General features: G+C 44.2%; 1 protein-coding gene across 4 annotated transcripts in view; it reads left to right on the top strand.

The window, feature by feature from the left end:
- The first annotated feature begins 3896 nt into the window (after window positions 1-3896).
- The window catches only part of L3MBTL3 (L3MBTL histone methyl-lysine binding protein 3), an 84161-nt gene continuing 69319 nt past the window's right edge, over window positions 3897-18738 (top strand). Inside the window, exons 1-2 of one of the 4 annotated variants that reach the window (XM_040598727.1) lie at window positions 3897-3954; window positions 13852-13963. In XM_040598727.1, the coding sequence (XP_040454661.1) occupies window positions 13862-13963 (102 nt within the window). In that variant the 5' untranslated portion in view covers window positions 3897-3954; window positions 13852-13861. Of the gene's footprint in view, window positions 3955-5232; window positions 5334-5624; window positions 6012-6255; window positions 6557-13851; window positions 13964-18738 lie in introns of those variants that run through there. The other 3 variants (XM_040598729.1, XM_040598726.1, XM_040598728.1) reach the window with 3 other exon arrangements.

Raw genomic sequence — 18738 nt, 5'->3', positions numbered from 1 at the left:
GCTGAAACCTGGCTGGAAAACACTGCTGTTTATTTCAAGTACTGACACTCAGGTTTCCCTTCTGGAAAAAAAGACTCTTGCGTACCTGAGTCTCACTCTAGTATGGAGTTGGGATGTCACCAGGGTACACACTCAGATTTGAAAGCTAGGAACTATTACTGGTTCTCCAGTTTAGTGTGGCATTCTAATCAACTTTGATAATTATTCTGCTATTAGTGGCAAAAACCAGCCGATTCTATTGATAATGAGTCAGTTGTTATTTTTTTCCCATCTGCAGGGACATTAAATTCCCTGGAGAGGGAGCCAGCACTGTTGAGGGGAGCTGGAAACACCATGGGCTGCAATTTTCCTTTCTTGCAAGACAGGCACATACACCATACCATCTCTCGTCATCCCTAATTTCTTAAAGCTTTTACACTTGTATTTTCCTGGCTTAGAGTTTTATATATTAACATGTGCAACATTTTTTTGCTAGTGATTGCCCTCAAGCCCTCTTTCCTGTCCTCCTGGTTTGGCTTGGGGAAGAATCACGTGGCGGACTGGTGATTGTTACTGGTGAGAAAGGTCACACAAAGAGCTACACTGATTGCTAGAAGAAGGGTGATAAAATGTCACATGCAGGCCCTTTTTGAGAAATAAGGCCATCTTTAAGGCATTTCAGTCTGTATTGCAGAAATCAAGACCCCAGAAGTGGCAAGTAATCCGGTAAAATGTAAATACTGATCCTCTTTTTTTCGGTTGATGTTTGGATATATGCTGAGGAATCACTACATCAAATAACAGTATAAACCCAATATACAAACTGAATTGCTAATTTACATTTGTTTCCATTCACCACCTTAAATGGTATTCAAGATTTGGGATTTGGAAACCATGTACATGGATGTTCATGCGCATGCTCTTTGAAAAATAATCAGTATTTGGCTACAGCACAAACACCTATTCAATGAGCTACAAGAATACTCAGAGAGAGACCAAATTTAGATACCCCAAAATCTGTCATTAAACATACTGCCAAAATCATATTAAACGCCATACTTACATATAGAAAACAAGTGTTTGAAATTCTCTGTCTTTGGAATACATATGGAAGTCTAGTGTTAAAAAAAATGGCAACAGAACTAATGTTTACAGAGCATATTTAAATAACGTTTAATCTATTTTTACTCAATAATTTTATATCGACAAAATAATGTGTTTATTATACATCACGAGCTGCCGCAATATGATTAGGGCAAGGATCGAAGAGAAGACAGAGAACAGAAGGTACCTTTATTAATTTCCCAGGTCCTTTTACTTTAATCAAAGAGCTATCCATTGGAAACTACTGATCCAATAAAGCAGCTATGCGCTGATTCATACACTCAGTTTCAGTTCTGACTTCCAATATATATCCTTCAAGGAGCTTTTCCACCTGTGTTGTCATTTTCTGTAAGTCTCCTATGACTTCTGCAAGCAGATTAGATGGATTAGAATATAACAGGGTTTTTAAAGTTCTGTGTTTCCTTTTAAGATTTTCAAAGGAAAAGGGACAAAGTCTCTTAAGTGTAAATAAAATAACTGCAGACAACTCACCATTTGTACTCTTAGAAATCCCTTTTCATAACAGGGTATGGTACATCCTCCCCCAAAACCTCGGTGTCATCTGGAGAAATAACCAGTATAGGTCAAGTGTCCTAAAGAGTTTTAAATAGTACCAAATTGTATCATTCTTTAAGTGCCTTCTGCAAAGCCCAGCTAATTTAATGCTACAATAGAATAATCTAGTTATTTGGCAACTATCTGCATAAAAACATTTCAATAACATTGGGAAATAATTTTCAGAAAAGCACTGAATGACTTCAGTCATAGTTTATTCTTTGTTTCTAACACATGAATTTCTTCAACTAAGTGGTGGGAAGTAGGAATTTTCTCATCCTTTACTATTTTTTGCATCTGTGTTTTAGAAGAGTTTAAATGTATGTTATCACTAATTATTACAATTAGGTTAATACTGTTTTCTGTAATTAGTTTCTAATGAACATATGTTCATTGATGAAAACGGCAGCCTATATGCAATGCCGTTTGAGCTGAAGGGGCGTGAGAAATGCTCTTCGTAGGCTACCATGTATTGTGCTTAGGCACCGCTCCTGCAAACACTTAGGTGTGAGCCCCATTTTATTGCTGTAAGATAAATTAATTTAAATAAATGAGAATATCTCAAGATAGTATGGTAAAAGTCTAAGTAAAGTCATGTCTAAATTGGTTGAGCATGGGCATATTTTAAGGGACGAGAGTTGTCAAGCCTGATTCTTAAATATTTTAATGCACATTCTAAAGTACGTATGCTACTGCACAGAAGCTGAGCCTGGGAAGTCCTGTCTGAGGAGAACCACCTCTGCCCTGTGTCCAGCACAGTGCTGTCCCCATCATCGGGATACTACTGTAATACAGTGTGTATCCATAATAGCAAAAAGGTTGCATTTGGTCTTGTATAAACCATTTTATTAGTTATTCTGACTTTGTGGGTGAGCATTTTTGCCATGTTTTTACTTCTATTGATATTTAAGACTTGTATCTATTCTGGGATATTTATTAGTATTTCTATTCAAGTAATTTGGGCCAAAGTTGTCACTGTACCTTTAAAAGGGAGCGCATATAAAACCAAGAGAAAGCAACACATTGTTCATTAATGGGATTAACAAAAGATATACTGACATTTGGGGGTTATTTTAAGAGATATACAATAATATGCCAAACTACCAAAAATTCAAAATTCATTTTGCCCATTTTTTTGCCTCAAGGACAGAGTCACTCAGGGACATAATCTATGGTCTGAACATTTAGGATGAGTATAATTAAGGTTATGTTCTGTGTTGTTTTATACTTTGCCTGAATATATATATATACACACACACAAAACATACATTATATATATATGTATATATATACACACACACACACACATTTTTTGAGGTATCAATTATACAACCGATTGCAAACCTCCATCCTCCCTCTTCCCCAGTCTGGTTAGGCCTCTTGTGGGTCTGTTTTGCTTAATGCTTTTATGCATAGCAGACCTCCCGGTAGGTGAAGGAGGTCCACCCTGGCCAACCCCACCAGCTGAGATGGGCCTTTCAGTTTCTGCTGTTCCCTGAACAAGGGACGGGAAATAAACGCTTTTTTCTTTACGAATACAGGGCAAGGGTGGCGAGGCAGGTGGCCCGTCCGAAACCACCCCGAGCCGGTACGCCGGCCAGGTTTCGGGGGAGACGAGGCCGGTCACAGGGCACACCTCCGCGCTGCTGGGGCGCGGGGGACCCGGCGCCGCGCTGCCCGGCCTCGCCCCCTCCCGGTGCCGGTGCCCCCGCCGGGGAGGCTGCGGAGCGGCTGCCCGCCCCGCTCCCGCAGCTCCCGCACTTCTCCCCGGTGCGGAACCGTCCTGCCTCTGCCCCGGGTCTGGTTTATGTCGAGGATGGGGGCCGAGAGCCGCGGGCAGGCTCTCCCCGGCCTGCCGGCGCCCACCGCCCAGCCTCACCGGCACCTGGCGGGACCGCCGGGGACCAGACGCCCCCCCCGGGCCCGAGAAGTGCGAGGCATTCTTTTTGAAAGCGCCCAAAATAGCGCGCGGCTGCTGCACAAGTCTCCTTATTATTCCTCCGGCGTCGGCAGTCAGTCGTGGGGGACGATGCACCTCCGCCGGAGCCGCGGCTGGCGGCTGTTTTCGGTAAGGGCGCCGGGTGCCGCCGCCGGGTGCCGGGTGCCGCTGCCGGCGGCTGGGGCGCAGCGGCAGCGCGGGCGAGGGAGGAAGAGCAGCCGCGGCGGCGGCGGCGGCGGCGACGGCGGCGGCGGCGGCGGCAGTTTCCCCTTTCCCCAGCCCTGGCTCCGCGGGCGCATGCTCACTGGTGCCCGCAGCCCTGGACCATATTTGTCAGGACTACTCGAGAGACGGAGAAAGAGAGAGAATTTGGGGGGGTAAGGAGCGGCGGGTTCCGATCTGATCCGCAAGCCGTTTAGGGAGCTGCAGTGGCAAAGGCTGGTGACGGGTTTTAATTTTCCCCCTAGGTGAGGATGAAAGTTAGAGAGAGCGCGAGAGATAAAGGGAGAGACGCACCTCCCCTCCCTCCCTTACGAAACGTATCTGGGGAAGGGGAGGGGGGCTTCTCCCCCACCACCTCGAGCAGAAAGGATGGAAGTTAATGCCGGGGAAAGTGGGCAAGTGACTCGCCAAGTGGCTGGGGAGCGGCTGGGGCACCGGGGATCTCACTAAATCATAAGTGTACGAGTGTGAAAGAGGAACAAAAGAAAGAGAGAGGTGCCTGGTATTTCTTTTTCTCTTCCCAAACACATGAAGGGAGTACATGTGTGTATATATATATATATGCGCTGTATATTTATATACATACACAGGCACGCACGCACGTATGTGTATGTACATATAGATATATATACACACACACGGGGGAGGGAGCTGTGGAAATGTGTTTGGGGGGGCCTTTTTGGGGGGGGAGGGGGTTCCGAAGGGAGGGGGAAGGGAAGGGGAGAGACATTTTGCAGACTTGCCCCACCAATGAGCTTGTCAGTTGGCTCCATTTAATGACACTTACGGGGCACCGCCGCGCCGTTGGGAACAATGTGATGCGGGTGCAGCGGCGGGGCGGCGGGGGGGTGCATGGGTGTGCGTGTGCGTGTGAGCGCCGGGCGGGGAGCGAGCGGAGGGGAGGGAGGGGGCTCGCTGCCACCGGAGCCCCCCCTCCCCAGCCCCGGCTCTTTGTTCACACAGGCTGAAGGACGGGGAGAAGTGCGGGCGGCCAGGGGGCAATGCGCAGCCGAGAGGGGTGTGAAAAAGCCCCGGCTTTTTTGGTCGGAAGCGGCGAGAGGTGGCGGCCGCCGGGATATACCGGTTGAATGTGCCGTGGCTCCCCGTGTGCGAAGGCCTCTTCAGCGCGCAGCGGAGAGAGTTTGTATTTTCCGTCGCTCCTGCACTTTGTGTGATTGTGTGCGAGAGATATTTAAAATATAATCATCTCCCAATTTCCGCCATTTTGGGGAAAGTTTGCACACACATACACATACAAAAAAAAAAAAAAGCTTGAAGCAATTTTTTTTTTAAAGAGGCGAAAAAAAAAAAAAGTCTTTCGCTCGAGTGCTCAGTTCCTGCCTCTGTGCGGTGCGTGCGCCGCGCTCGCTGCGGCAGACATGTGAGGCGGCGGGGGAACGGCCCCTGCCCGCTCCGGGCTGCGTGCGGCGGCGGGGGCCGGCGCCTGTCACCGCCGCCGGCTGCGCGGGCTGGCCCGGGGGGCTGCCGGAGGCCGGCCCCGGCGTGCCGGCGGTGTATGTGAGTGCACATACACGTGAGTGCGTATTTTGCCGAGGATGGGGGGGCAGGGGCAGGGACTAGGTCACGGCTTTTCTGTTAAGTTGCGCGCTCGCGCCTGAAGTGCGGCCGGGGTGGGGGAGCGGCCCCCGCGCACACGCCCGTCTCTCCCCGTCTCCGCAGCCGGTGCATGCAACAACAGGATACAGGCACACTTGTTCTCGCTAACGTGTGCGAGGCGGTGTTTTTTCGGCGGCGGGAGGCGGAAAGCGATTTTGGGAGGGTGGGGGGAGCGGCGGACCACGGGAAGGCGCTCCCGCGGAGCGGCCGCCCGCCCCTGGCCGGGGCCGGGGAGAGGCCGCCGGGGCTGTAGCGCCCGGGGCGCGGGGCGCCGCGTCGGGGCCGCAGCGGAGCCCGTTCCCCACCCCCATGTTTTTTCCCCCCTCCCCGTCGGAGCGGGCGCACACGAGAGCGTGAGAGAAAAAGTTGCTGCGCGGGGCCGGGCGCTGGAGGCTGCGGGCCGGGCAGGGGCGAGCTCTCCGGGGAGGCGGCGTGTGCCGGCCCCTCCCGCGGGAAGGGGTGACTCCGCCGCCGAGGGATGCCCGGGGATCGGCTGCGAGCGGCCGGGGAGCAAACCCCCGCAGCCCCCTAGAAAAAAAAGAACTCGCCCCTCTCCTCCTCCTCCGCGCTGGGGGAGGGGAGGAGGGAGGAGAAGGTAACGTTTCTCTTCTTTTTTTTTTTTACGCTTTTTATTTTTTTTTTCCTTTCCACGCGGAGACAGCCTCCTTTTCCCGGATCCCGGTCTCGGGGAGGGTGGGGTAGGGGTGGGGGTTGGAGGGGGGGCGGGAGGAAAAAAAACCAAAGGACCCGGTAAACAAGCGGAGTCCCTCTCTCGTTGTGCAACTTCCTCAGGAACACTTAACACCCAGTTCCTCTCCCACCCCCGCCCGCACCGCGCTCGCCCCCGCCGCCGCCCCCACGCCGGGGCCGGGGGGCACTCTTCTCCCGCTCGACTGAATTGCCCGGGGCGTGGGGGAAAGAAAAAAAAGCCAAATTCGGGAAAGAAACGGAGCAACTTGAGAAGCGCTTTCCCCGAGCGCTCCCCCCGAGGAGCCGGCTGGGACGGGCGGGCGGGCGCTTTTGTCTCGGTGGTTCTGCCCGAGCCCGGGGAAGACGCGGACCTGAGCCCGGGTTTTCTCCATAAAGTTTCAAGTGCAGCAAAAACACGCCGCAAAACTGGCCAAGGAGGGACCTCTGGCGGTAGGCCGCGGGCTGCCGGCGCCGGGGAGCGGCGGCCGCGCCCGCCGGGCCTCGCCGCCGCGTTCCGGCTGCCGCGCCGCTCCGCCGCGCCGTGCGGGCGGGAGGGCCGGCTCCGGGGCGGCCGCGGCCGGGGCCCAGCGGCGCCGGGGGCCGCCGCGGGTGGGCCGGGCTCACGGGCTGCGCGGGGAGCGGCGGGGGGCGCGCCCCGCGGCCGTGTCACTTGTCCCACCCGGGCGCGCGGTGTGAGCCCCGGGGAGCAGGCGCTGCGTGGGAAGGAGGCCCGGGGAGATGCGGCAGCCGGCGGGCGGTGAGGGTCGCAGCCTCCTCCCTTTCTTCTGATTACCTGTGCCTAACGGCGTGGCGTGTGCCAGCCTTGCAGCGGAAGCGCAAATGGAACCGCGAGTTGTGTTTTCGGTTTTGTGCTGTTCTGGGTTTCTTTTTGGTTTCCCTCATAGAGTCGGGTGGCCCAGGGCCGACCGTTTCTGCTGGTTGTTTCCGCTCGCGAATGGATGCTCGCTCTGTGCTAGATACCAGGTGATGAGCATCAATGAAACTCGTGATGGAAAAACTTTGGCGTGCGTCGTTTTAGGAAATAGTCCGTGTTCGGGATCGTAACCCAGTTTTTGTAATGGGAATATAAAAGCTGTTCAGAAAACCAGTACATTTCACCAAGGAAGTTACCACGTTCCCAGAAGTTTGTATGATGAACATCTCTAAGAGAGAAACTCCCTGAAACTAGCGGCTGAAGGCAGTAACACCCCCCCGCTTCAGTTGGGGTGGTGCTGGGTGCTGGATTTTTCCAGATGTGACTTCAGTGGCTTTATGGTCCAGTTGGGCTTCTCGTGAACTGGTGCTCTAATGAAGGTGGCTGAAGCAGTGATCTTGGGTTTTGTTGTCACTTGGGCAATTGCAGTGAACTCCGTTTTTTGTTGCAGTGGTGTGTTTCACCTTCAGTTTAATGAATTTTTCTAGAGTGCTGCCTTCGAAAGTTCTAATAACTAAGGAAAATGATTATGTGGCGAGTCCTTTTCCTCTTGACTTGTTAGTTTCACAGGGCAACACCTGTTCTATAAAGTAAGATGGTTGACTTTTTGTGGGCTATTCCATTTACTCATGAGTTTTTTAATAGTGCTCTTCAGTAGGGTGGTGGATGGTGAGTGATGGGTGTGAGGAACCAGTGAGATTACCTGGCACGGGGCTTACCGAAGAAAGCGATAGCATCTCTGTAGTGGTGGCTTATTAGTCCTCCAGTAGTAGGACCGCTCATCACAATGGGAGATACGAGCTCTTCATGAATTGGAGAGAAGGGAAACTGTAAATGCAGTAACCTGCTGAGCACATTTAGGAGCTAGAAGAAGGTGAATTAATTGTATAAGGACAGCAGAGCTCATGGAAGCTGCTAAGAACTGGCAGAAGAGGAGGGCGTGAGTCAGACAAAAGGAGTGTTCAGATGTGTATTGAATTAACTCGGGGAAGGAAATAACGATTTGAAATAAGTCAGGTGATACTCAGCGTGAAGATTTGGTGCGTCACAGTTCTCAGAGGTGTCTGCACAGGGAAGGGATGGAGGCACAGATAAACAAATGCAGTTTTCTGTAACTTTCTGTGCCTGGTTCAAGGAATTAAGAGAAATTAAGCCACGGGATTTCAGAGTTGTACTCAGGTCTTACTATCTGAGTAGGTTAAATCTCCACTCAGGGCTGCACAGACAGTAGCAGAAATAAAGGAGTCATGAAAGCGTTGCGGAGGAAATACTTCTTCAGCGTGAGGTAAAAAAACCAACCAAAAGTTGTTGGTAAGTTTAATTAGAATACGGTGTAGCTTTGGTATTGGGTAACTATTGTTGTTACAGTGTTCTGTGGATATTTGAAAATGAGGTAGTAGATAAATGCTGCATGCAACTGTGTTACCCAGTTTCTAGCAATGGTATGGCAGTACTTGTGTTAGCTCACTGACAAGGACCAGACTCAAGGAAGGACAGCCTGAACCTCCTTTAGCACTGGTGCAGACTCAGGGTCCACAGCATTTTGTAATGTGTATGTGGCCAGATTCTTTCTGTGAGAAGTTTTAAGCTGAAGTATTGGGAAGGAGGAACAAACATACACAGTATCCCTGGAGAATCTCGCAGACAGAAGAGTAGCAACATAAAATAAGAGGAAATAATGCTAAAGGGACATCATCAGTAGGAAATCTGGTACATTTTCTGTTACAAGTGTCAAGAATGGCAAAGAATTTTAAGCCATGGTTCCTTTGTGAACACATGTATAAGCTATATATCTCATCTTTATTACAAGTAAGTTATTTTAAACTGTATGAGCAACAGGCAAAATAGAGAAATTTACTTGAACAACTCTTCAGCACATGGACTAGAAACATGGCAGGAACTACATGAAGTAGTTCCTAAACAGCAAAAAATGAGGTTTTGAAGGAAATGTGTAATCTGCAGATACTTCTTTTAATGAAACATTAAAATAATTGAATCATGAAATGGATACAAAACAAAGCACATATTGAAATGTGGTGGATAGCCTCAAAGCATTTTACTATTTCCTGCACTGTTCCTGTTGTGGTTGTTTTTCTTTAAGTGAAGAATCAGGTGCAAAAGATGAAGGGTGAGAAAGAAACAAGTGTGAGGTGTACCCAGCTCAAAGAAAGGACTGCAAGGAGAAAAGCAGGACTCACCCCAGTGGGTTTACAGTCAGTTTGGCTCTGCTTTTGCTGTCATTATGAAGCTAGCTTAATACAAAATCCGTACGAAACAGAGGGAGCTTACATTGCGAGGGGTAATTCTGCTCCTCTGGTTCTGGTGGTGTAAGAAGTCAGCTCTGGTAGTATTCACGTTCTTACATGTTCAGTAGAGCTGAAGGTGAGTATCCACTTGTCAGGATCCTGGTGCCTAGAAGCTAGTGTATTTGCAGCTCTGGTACAGAATTGTCCCCATCTGATCCACTTCCTGATTTATTTTCCTGATTTATTGTGTGGGGAGGGAAAATATGTCCCTGTCGCCCATGGGTGCTATACCAAGCAGCCTCCTACTTGGAGATGCCCAAAATACCCGTCTATGGTATTAAGACAAAAACCGCATCTGTTGCTTTTGTGAACATCCATCAGCGCTGGTTTCATGCAGCCCTGTGGGGAAGAGGGTCCATGGCTTGGCTCCATAAGGACATCACCTTATCGTCATCCTCCTTGGTGCCACTTGCTGAGACCTCCTCTGGCTTCACATGCCCAGTTTTGCTTCTCTTTGCAGGAGCTGTCGGCTGGGGAGAGGACCAGCATGGGGCAAATCTGTTAGTCTGTCCTGTCTTTGTGGCTACAGAAGTCCTAAAAAGTTAAAATAAAAATAACACAAATAAAAAGAAAAGACTGGTGACCTGGTGTTGAGTTGGCCCTGCTGGCTAGAAATACGGACATTTCACAGGTGGCATTTTAGATTTGCAAAATTTGAGTAGACGTCAGGTAGTTTTTTAAAGCAGTGACTGAAAGAAAGAATTGTATTATTACTTTTTGACATATTCAGTACATAACCCTATAATTACTTCAAAAACTACTTGTAAGTTTAATTGGCGTATTCTCTCCTGTTTCTTTGCTTTACATCTTTAGAGAGTCTTTTGCCAGATGAAACGATCTCATTTTTAGTGCTGTTATTAAGTATCTCCTCTGTGAGATACTCATTTATTGTTGAGCCAGTTGATAAAAATGAAGGTCTTTCTAAAGGATGTGTCTAATCTTATTTTATATGCTTGCTTATTCTAATGAATTTATTATATATGTCTAAAAGTTAATGTTGAAGTATTAACATGCAGCACACTCCTCTATAAATGTTATAGCTTATGGCTGTAAAGACTGAGATACAGCTACATCCTTAATAGTGGATTTTGGAGATGCTTTTGGAAGATGACTATTCCAAGTTGTTACTGTCATGTCCTTTCCGTCACATCGGATGGCATTCAGAATGTGACAGGCATAAGGAGAGTACTGCAGTTACTTTGCCCCTTATTCATCTAGTATTTTTACTACTGTTCTGGAAGCATAGCAACAGGAATGATAGTTAATGAAATCATTATGGATGGAGTTATACTAGTTCAGAGAACTACATCAGAGCTTTAGAAGCAAAAATGAAAATGAGCAGATAAGGCATTCTGTAGTTTTCTTTGTTCTGTGATTTAGATATATATATTGCGATGATTTAATCCTTTTTTAGTACCTCATTGCTGTAACAATTTAATTGGTCTCCATCTCCCTCCTTATTATCATTAGTAGAGGGATATAGCCCTATCTTTGATGTGTTCAAACTCAGCAAAGCTGGAAACAGATATTTTGTTAAATGTAATTCCTTTTGGTAAATTCATTTCTATCTGCATTGCCCTGTGACCTTTTTATCCCTACCAGGAACACTTCTGTAGCCTGCAGAATGGGAATGTACAGATCATGCCTTTGATGCTGAGTTAATTTTAAAAGGAAAACAACAATTAATACCTTATCAAACAGTAGAATGTATCATTATTACAGGTTGTTACTTGAGGAAACTCTGTTAGGTGTAACTAAATTAAAATCTGTATGTTTTCTTCTGAGAAATACACCCTGAACGTTTCTGTTCACAATTTTTTTTTTAACTTTTACAGTTTACATCTTGCCTGAGTAGGATAGGCTCTAACTTTTTTTTTTTCCTCCATGTCATTTTTCCCCCAACTGTTTCTGTTAAAAACTGTCTATAATGAGAGTGGCACTATCAGAGATGCCAGCATCTGCTGGAGCAGCTGTCCACTGCGCCTTGCTCCATGGGACGGCAGCCGCTGCGAGGAAACATTTCCCCACAGCCTCCCAAGTCTCTTCCCATCTTCTGTCATGCCTTCTGCAGAAACGGTTGGAACATGTTTTTTATAAGAGGGCTGAGTGAAGTGTCCTCTAGGTAGGGTGGTGGTTTAAGATTACTTAGAAACTTCAGTTAATGCAGACACAGCTTTGCCTTTGATTAGCCAGGCTAATCGCAGCGGGCTCGTTATGCCGATGTGCTTCAACCAGCATGTTTCAGGTCCTTAAAATTTCATGGGTTTCTGGATAGATCTAATTTCTCAGCTACTCCTTAGCAACTTGGGTTTTGTGTTCTTGAGAGAAGGCCCGTGCCTCTGCCATTGTGCTGCAGTTCAGTTTGGTGGAAGCCTGCTTGAGTTGGTCTGCTGTGGTGTGGAAGCTGGATGCTTGGTGGGCTTGAGCTCTGCGATGTACTGTGCTCTTGGATCAAACAGAGATAATCCAAGTTGTATTGCAGGAGGTGCCCTGAGGTGAGGTGGTAGATTTTGCCTGGGAGTGATTTTAAAAGATAAGCTCTGTGGCTTTGGAGAATTTATCCATTTGCACTGAATTAATTTAGAGTTATTGACATACGAGTTTTTGTGCATTAACAGTATGGTTTTCAATACGTTCTTATAGAGAACTAATGAAATTAGAGATGGAGAAGACCCATTGAATCATGTGGTTTTTCTTACTTCAAACTTGTCATGTGAAATACATGAAGTTTTCTCAAAGCCCCTTCTGTGAACCCTACCCATCGTATGAAATGAAGGGGAATGCAGAAACTTTCACTTCAGGCAGTGGTTACTGACTGACGTCCAGCTCCTGTTAGCCTGTTGATACTGTGTGGTGGTTGTAGTGTAGTGAAAGTACTTCTGGAGTAAGGTGTTGCTCAGGGTTTTAAAGAGTTGAGGAGGAAAGAAAAGAGGAACCCAAAGAGAAATACAAGGGAGTCCACATTGTAGACCCAAACCCAAAGTAGTATCTGTCTGTAGTGGTGGTGTTACAGTGATTCTTAGATTTTTTTGATGAAAAAAAATGTAAATTTGATTATTTTTCACGTCAGACAACTAGCTAAGCATTTTTCTCCTCAAACTTTCAGTAAAAAGCTTCACGACAACCTGAGTTCTGCTTGGTTTGCATCTTTTTCTGTTATCTGTGAGTGAACAAATACCACTCATTCTTTTTTGTGAAAATTCCAAATTTCCAGAGAGTATTAATAGATATTTGCTGATTTTGGGAGTGGGACCTCACTTAGAAATTAGATTTTAGAAAACAAGGTCAAGCACTGAGGAATCTCTCTACCTATTTGAATTTCAATTACTGATACTTGCAGCAAAAGTTTGCAGTCTGCAGACGGTGTATGAGACTTGGAAAGTGTTTGTTAAAAAAGTTCAGAAAGTGTAAATTTGAAAAGGGGTGAGCTTTTGCTAATAGTTCACAAACCAAGGACAGTGCTAATTTTACTGCATATTATTTCAGCTGCTAAGCATAATGCAGTAGTTCTTCGGAAAGAAAATGAATGAGTCAGATTTCACATTGAACAAATAATAAACTAGGTGCCAGGCCACAGTTTTAAAGATGGCTGGGTTTGTAAGAAGTGGAAAGGAAGAAGTTGGTGGTAGTCACAACTGGCTGTGAGAAACATCTGCAGGTCAGTGCAACTGGTATCGTCTTTGTGGCAATGACAAGAGGTGGGCCAAAGCTCAGGGTCAGTGGCAGGTGTTATATACCTCTCTTGCTTGTGCAAATTATTTGGGTTAAACTCATCACGGAAGAGGGTGTTCAGATCCACTATTTCTGAAGATAAATATTCGTTTCCTCTCATTTCACTGTTCTGAAACAGAGGGATCCAGTAAAATAGTCTTGCAAAGCAGTAGTTTTCTCTGGTGTATATGTTCTAACCTACATGTAAATAAATTTCACAAATGCAAATAAAAATTTAGTGAAAACGTATGGAAACAGACCAGGAATATTTGGGTGTCTTGAGTTCAGATGGTGAAAATGAGACAGTTTCAAATTAATTTTGAAATTTTAATTTGAACTTGGGTGAAGCATTCACATCAGCATGTTATCTGATATTAAGGAAAAGCAGTTCTATTAATCAGTGCCTAATGTATTTATTATAGGCATGCACTCATGTCTTGCCTTCCCCAGAACAAATGTTTTTCCTAGGTGTTCTTGAGGTGTGTTTTCCCCATGTCAGTTTCTTTGCAGTTTGAAGTTTTTAATTTCTTTGCAGTGCAGCCTTGTTAATAGCCTCCTCTTGTGTAAACAAGTATTATTTCTTTAAGATTTTCAAAAGGTTTTGCCTTGCTTGTCTTACATTAGTGTGTATTACCAGCATTGTCATCAGTTGTCCACATTGCCAGTGTGCTGAGGGAAGCATGGATGTTAATCTATGAAGTACATTTGAAGAAATGTCCAGCGATAATAGCATTAAACCACTTACAGTATTTTCAGATAAAATCTTTTTATTTTTTAATTTTTTTTTTTTTTAGTACATGCATCATGAATGAATCTGCTTCTAGTGGAAATGGTCAAGAGTTTGATGTATTTAGTGCTATGGACTGGAAGGATGGCATAGGTACTTTGCCAGGAAGTGACCTAAAGGTAAGATACATAATTTTTTTAATAAGCGAAATAAAAACGTTAAATGGCAAAAGAATGCATTTCACAAGCTGGTGTGTAGGTATCTGCTTTTATGAATAAAACATGAATCGCAGCTCTTGAGTTAATGCAGCCTGTTACCTTTTAGCTCTGGAGTTTCTCGATTCAGTTTCTGGTGCTGGCACAGACAGCCGTCATCCCTGTAGGAAGGCATAAATTAGCACAGCCTCACTATATAGGCAGAAGTAATCAAGTGCACAAAATCCAAAAGAAAACTCAAAAGTGTGAAAATACAGTCCACTTAGAGCATTATATTACTGTATCATTAAGAATCTTTATACTGTCATTGACTCTGACAGTCTCATATTCTTAGTTCTTTTTATTTCTAAAAATAGTTTATTTTTGCTATGCTTTTGTCATGTGGGTGCCTAGAAAAATGAATAAAGTGAGTGCATCTGAGCTTGGTATAGTTTAGAAATTTGAATGATAGCAGAACAGTACTTCTAATTACATTTGTCACACTGGTGGTATTTACTGAAGTAAATGATAACAATTTTGTTTTCAAAATATATATTTTTTAAAAATTTATGTGATACTTTTTAATGTGTTGTCAGAAGATGTCTTATGTTGTATTAGCTAAAAATACAGTTTCAATATTAGAGACTTCCTTGCACCTATTTCCTGTTGATTTTAGTCAATATTTTCATATCATTCCATTTAGACTAACATTGATGAGGTTTTCTCGTAGTTTATGTTTCAAAAAGAATCTCACAAGAAAATATGTTTTTTAAAAGAACTTAATATACTGTTGTGCCTGTGCAACAATTTCTGTTGTTGAAGAGTCAAAAAGTGTTTGAAATTCAGGACATACGTGTTGTGAGTGTGGTTTTGTGTTGTTTTTTGTAAATCACACAACCATAGAATAGAATCACAGAATAATTTTCTTTAGAACAGACCTCAGAGCACCACCTCGGAGCACCTCAGACCTCAGGCCAACTTGACTGAGGTTGCTCAGGGCCAAGTCCAGTACGGATTTAGTTGTCTCCAGGGTTGGAGATACCACAGTCTCTCTGGGCAGCCTGTTCCAACATTTGACCACCCTCATAGTGATTTTTTTCTTTTTATAGATATTTTGTTGGAATTTCCCCTTTTGCAGCTTGTGCATGTTGTCTTTAGTCCTTTCACTTGTGCACAGCTGAGGAGAACCTGGCTCCATCCCCTCTCTATCCTCCCATTAACTACTGGAAGACAGCAGTAAAATCTCTCCTCTGCTAAGAGCAGGCAAACAAGTTTGCTCAGCTTCTCCTTGCATGTCGTTTGCTACAGTCCCTCTTTGTTTTAGTGGCCATCCACTGGACCTGCTTCAGTATGTCAGTGTCTTTCTTATGCTGGACACAGTGGTCCGTATATAGTCTCATCAGTATTAAACAGAGGCGAATAATCAGTGAATAATCAGTTCCCTCAACTCACTGGCTACGCTCTTGCTAAAGCAGCCCTGGGTGCTCACGGCTGCCTTTGCTGCCCAGGCACATTGCTGACTCATGTTCAGCTCACAGGGCATCTTCTGCAAAGTTGCTTTCAAATAGTCTGCCCCCAGGCTGTACTAGTGCATGCAGCTGTTCTGTTCCAGGTGCAGGGCCTTGTGCATGCTTTTGGTTGTAGACCTTCATGAGGTCTTGTTAGCCATTTTTTCAGCGTGTCAAGGTCTTTCTGAATAGCAACGTAGCCCTTCAGTTTTATCAGCCACTCCCTCCAATGTGATTTACTTTTGCTGCTTCTACACATAGAGAAGCCTTTCTTGTTGCCTTTGCTGGTTTCTTCTGCAGCTGAGCTTTGGGTTTCCCACTTCCATCATTGTACACCACAGCGATATCACTATATACCTTCTCTGTATAATGTTTTCCCTGTTTAACCTTCTGCTTACCTCTTTTTCCATTTGGACAAAGTCAGGAGTCCCTAGTTCATTCATGTTGGCTTTCGTCCACATTTCCTTAACTTCTTGCAGATTTGCATGCGTTACTTGCCTGGTGTGAAGTCCCTGGAGATATATCCAGATTTCCTGGGCCTATTTGCCCTTTAAAGCAGTCTCCTGTATGATCCTGCCAAGCAGATCTGTGAACAAGCCAAAATCTTCCATTCCTGAAGGCCAGTGCTGATGTTTCAGTACTTGCTTTTGCTTCTTTCAGGATTTCAGACTTCACTGAAATCTCATGGTCGCTGCTGCCAAGCCTGTATCATCAGCCTCCACATCCCTGACCAGTTCTGTATTTTTTTTCGTTCTTTTGTTTCTTTCAGTTCAGGCTTTTCAAATTCCTTTTTATTTTAATAAGCAACATTGTGTGAAAGGCAAACATAATACTGAAATGTCAGAGAAATACAAAAGGGAACAATACAGAAAATATAATAATCTCATATAAATCACTGGTACATGCTTTGTTCAGTTCTGGTTACCCTATGTCAAAAGAAACAAAACCAAAGCAAAGGTTGGATCATTAATTAGTAGAGGAATGGGAAAGGTTCCATACAAAGCAAAGGAGGGGAGTGGGAGGTGCAGTGGAGGGTAACTTTGAGAAATCACGTAAGAAGATTCTTAACTATGACCTGTTCAGGAAAGCATGAGCTTCATTTTAAGGTTGCTCTTTGGTTGTTTTTTTTGTTTTTTTTTGTTTTTTTGTTTGTTTTTTTTTTTGTTTGTTTTTAATTATTATTTTTATTTAGAAACAAACAGGTACTTGGTTTTTGGACAGATATTCTTTTTTTTTGGTCCAGGCATTAAGGAAGACACAGTCAGAGCTGCGATGATAATGTGTCCAGAGTGATGGAAGATAAAGAGAGAATTGGCCAGACAGCTCATTCTGCTTTTGTTTTTGTTTATTGTTTTTTGGGTTTTTTTAAATGCAAAAGCAAGGTGTTACTGGATGAAATTGAATGGAGCCATTCTAACACTGACTGAAGGAAGAATATTATCTAACAAGGCAGAATTAGCCTGAGGAGATCACTGAACCAGGGAGCATCAAGACTCAGTGAAAGTCTAGGTGCTTGTATCGATACCAAAACAATTTGACCTATTAGAATAGTAAGGATTTTTAAGCTTTCAAGGTAATTGTAACAATTCATTTTTCAGGGCTGCTTCTAAATGGTCAAAAGGGTGACTAATCCCTTGAAACTGTAAATGTGATCATGATATGTTACACTTTTTGTCAAATTCTCAGAATAGGGTTAATGTGGATGGTTTACCTGAACTGTTTTGATACTCTCTCCTGAAAGAAGAAGAAAATGAAAATGGCATTACCATAGCAGTTACGTCTTGTAAGCTTGCATGTATCTTTCAAAAATTATAATAGACTTGTTCCACTAAAGATACCAAACCATTGCCGTGTATATGCATTGAAATGCAATTGAAAAATCCACTGAAAACCCTCTAGCAGCAAGCTGCACAAATCCAAAGATTCTGTTTTTACAGCTTGGTAATAGATTGGAGTTCCTGTTTTTTTTATAATAAATAATAAGCAATAGCTGAACTATTCATTGCAGACAATGTATAGCTTACATTCTCACATTTAGTCATTTCTCTTAATAAAATATTGGGGAAGATTTTCTTTGAACACTCAGATTTGTTAAACTGTATTGTGTGAGCATTCTTTGAGTTAAGCATATACCAAAACGTTGAAATGCTGCTTTTTAATATAGACTTTTTGGGAGTTACCTACTTGAAGTCCTTATTTTTAGTCATGTAAGTCAGATGGCATTTGCTTCTCCTTACTGCTTGCATGGTGAAGTTTCATACTTATTTATATATATATATATATATATATACACACACACACACAGACATGCTTAAGAAATCTCTTTTCTTGTGTGCTATATTAATATCCAGCCTCCTCAGATTATCAGGCAAGTATATCTGAGCAACCATTCTTTTCAAGAACCAGTTCATTTTTCTGAATATAAGTTCCTCTATGAATAAAAGCTGGTAAGAAAACTATTCTAAGTAGTGTAGAATTTTCTCAGTATTTTCTTACTATTGCTTAGATTTAACTTTCTTTATGATATAGAAGAACAACTAAATCAGAATTAGGAAATTGTGTAATTTCTTTTTGTTACAAAGTCCTATGGGCAGTTTCATGCCTGCCAGACTTTACCGAGATGGGCTGCGCCAGAGGGCACTGACTTCCCAGTCCAATCAAAGCAAGGGAGCCGGGTCAGATACCAAGCCTCTCTGCTCAGCCGTGCCATGGTCTCTTACGTCTGCATCTGTTCCCACATTGGTAAAAAGCTGAAAGTGTTCTTTCCCTGTGATTTTGGGCAGTGTAATTGTTAGATTTTTGTCACCTGTAGTTGGAGAAGGCTGTGGAAATACATTCTCATACAGATTTTATTGAAACTCTTCAGCAACAATAGTCAGAAAATAGTCAATACTCCTTGAAAGCCGCTTTGAGCATGCTGTGTGACAGCTACATAGTGAGTGGTTCTGGAAAATGCGAGGATTTCAAATTATACAGGGAATAGGGAGAATTAAAAATTGTACAGTATGATGCACCAAAGAATGAGAACAAAAATTTTAGCATTGTATATTAGTTCTTTCAAGATGTTTAAATAAAACAGAAAACTTGAATTCCAGTAGAGTTTAAAATAGTTTACAAATTACAGAATGCCTTCATGTGTCAGGCTGAGTAATGTATGCTCATCTGAAAAACATCAGTGCTTACCAGTTACTCTGCATGGTGTGAATGTAAATGTGAAATACTTTTCTTTTTTTTTTTTTTTAATCTGTGCTG

This window comes from Falco naumanni, chromosome 6 (genome assembly GCF_017639655.2).
Source record: "Falco naumanni isolate bFalNau1 chromosome 6, bFalNau1.pat, whole genome shotgun sequence".
Classification (NCBI taxonomy): domain Eukaryota; kingdom Metazoa; phylum Chordata; class Aves; order Falconiformes; family Falconidae; genus Falco; species Falco naumanni.
Note: the sequence above shows the minus strand (reverse complement) of the source record. Positions and strands in the feature narration are given on the sequence as shown.